Here is a 1,000-nt window from a genome sequence, read left to right on the forward strand (position 1 = left end):
CTCTTCCGATCGTTGGCGAACTAATAAATGTGTATAATATCAATTGGAAAAATACTGCTCAGGAAGATCATAAATTAAACAACGAAATAACCGACAAACTTTCAATGAATTGGTTCCACATCTGTGGTGGTTTTACATCAGTTGTTACATTCATTTCAATTAGATCACGAATGCGTTTACTTCAGACTATACAAAAGCTATCTTTGCGATTGCCTCAGAAGTCATATCAAAATCTATCTAGACTGATCCATGCCAAGGACATTTTTGGATTCTTTTTTATAGTCGTGCAATATTGGGTATATTATATTTGTGTCCAGACTGATGTTATATACAATATTGTCACACTATACATCGCTTTGTTGGAGCTTCAACTAAATATGCTATACGTGAATTGTGTTTGCGTATTAAAAGCTTGTTTCAAACAAATCAACGACAGTCTGATGAATCTTCGAGAACTTATGACAAATGGTGAGCTATATCTTTTGAGGGAACCCTATCATGAACTGAAAAATCCGTCCCTACTGACGGAACTCAAGGCTTCAAAGCAGCAGCATCTGGGACTTAGCGACACAATACAGTTGATGGAAACGATCTTCAGTGTGCAACTCATTTTTACGATACTTATGACCTTCATTCAAATCACTCTCCATTTATACTTTTCGTTAGTGCAAGTAGTACAAGAAGCTGTGAATTTGAGCAATCTGGAAAAACAGTGCTATTCCGAGAGCTGCATAGCAGTTGTAACATATTACATTATAAAACTGTTGTTGATAATATGGGCTTGCCAAACCGCCAAAAATCAAGCTATGGAAATCAACACCACCGTTCTTGACGTGTTTAACAGCATCAGCAATAAGGAAATAAAATACGAGGTAAAGTAAGAATTTATAATTTCTTTCGCTTACGTTAATTGTAGGTATATTTTATAATTATGCCTTGCACTAATGAAATTTCTCATATATTAATTTGTCAGATGTATATATATATATATATATATATA

General features: G+C 34.2%; 1 protein-coding gene across 1 annotated transcript; it reads left to right on the plus strand.

Annotated features, from left to right (window-relative positions):
• Positions 1 to 27: 27 nt before the first annotated feature.
• LOC105455107 lies at positions 28 to 872 on the plus strand (the record flags this gene model as incomplete). Its single annotated transcript, XM_011698164.1, has 2 exons — positions 28 to 597; positions 667 to 872. Coding segments are annotated over exons 1-2 (699 nt in total), but the record flags the coding sequence as incomplete, so codon positions are not given.
• Positions 873 to 1,000: the final 128 nt, after the last annotated feature.

The sequence above is a fragment of the Wasmannia auropunctata genome, unplaced genomic scaffold (assembly GCF_000956235.1).
Source record: "Wasmannia auropunctata unplaced genomic scaffold, wasmannia.A_1.0 LD335939.1, whole genome shotgun sequence".
In the NCBI taxonomy this organism is placed as follows: domain Eukaryota; kingdom Metazoa; phylum Arthropoda; class Insecta; order Hymenoptera; family Formicidae; genus Wasmannia; species Wasmannia auropunctata.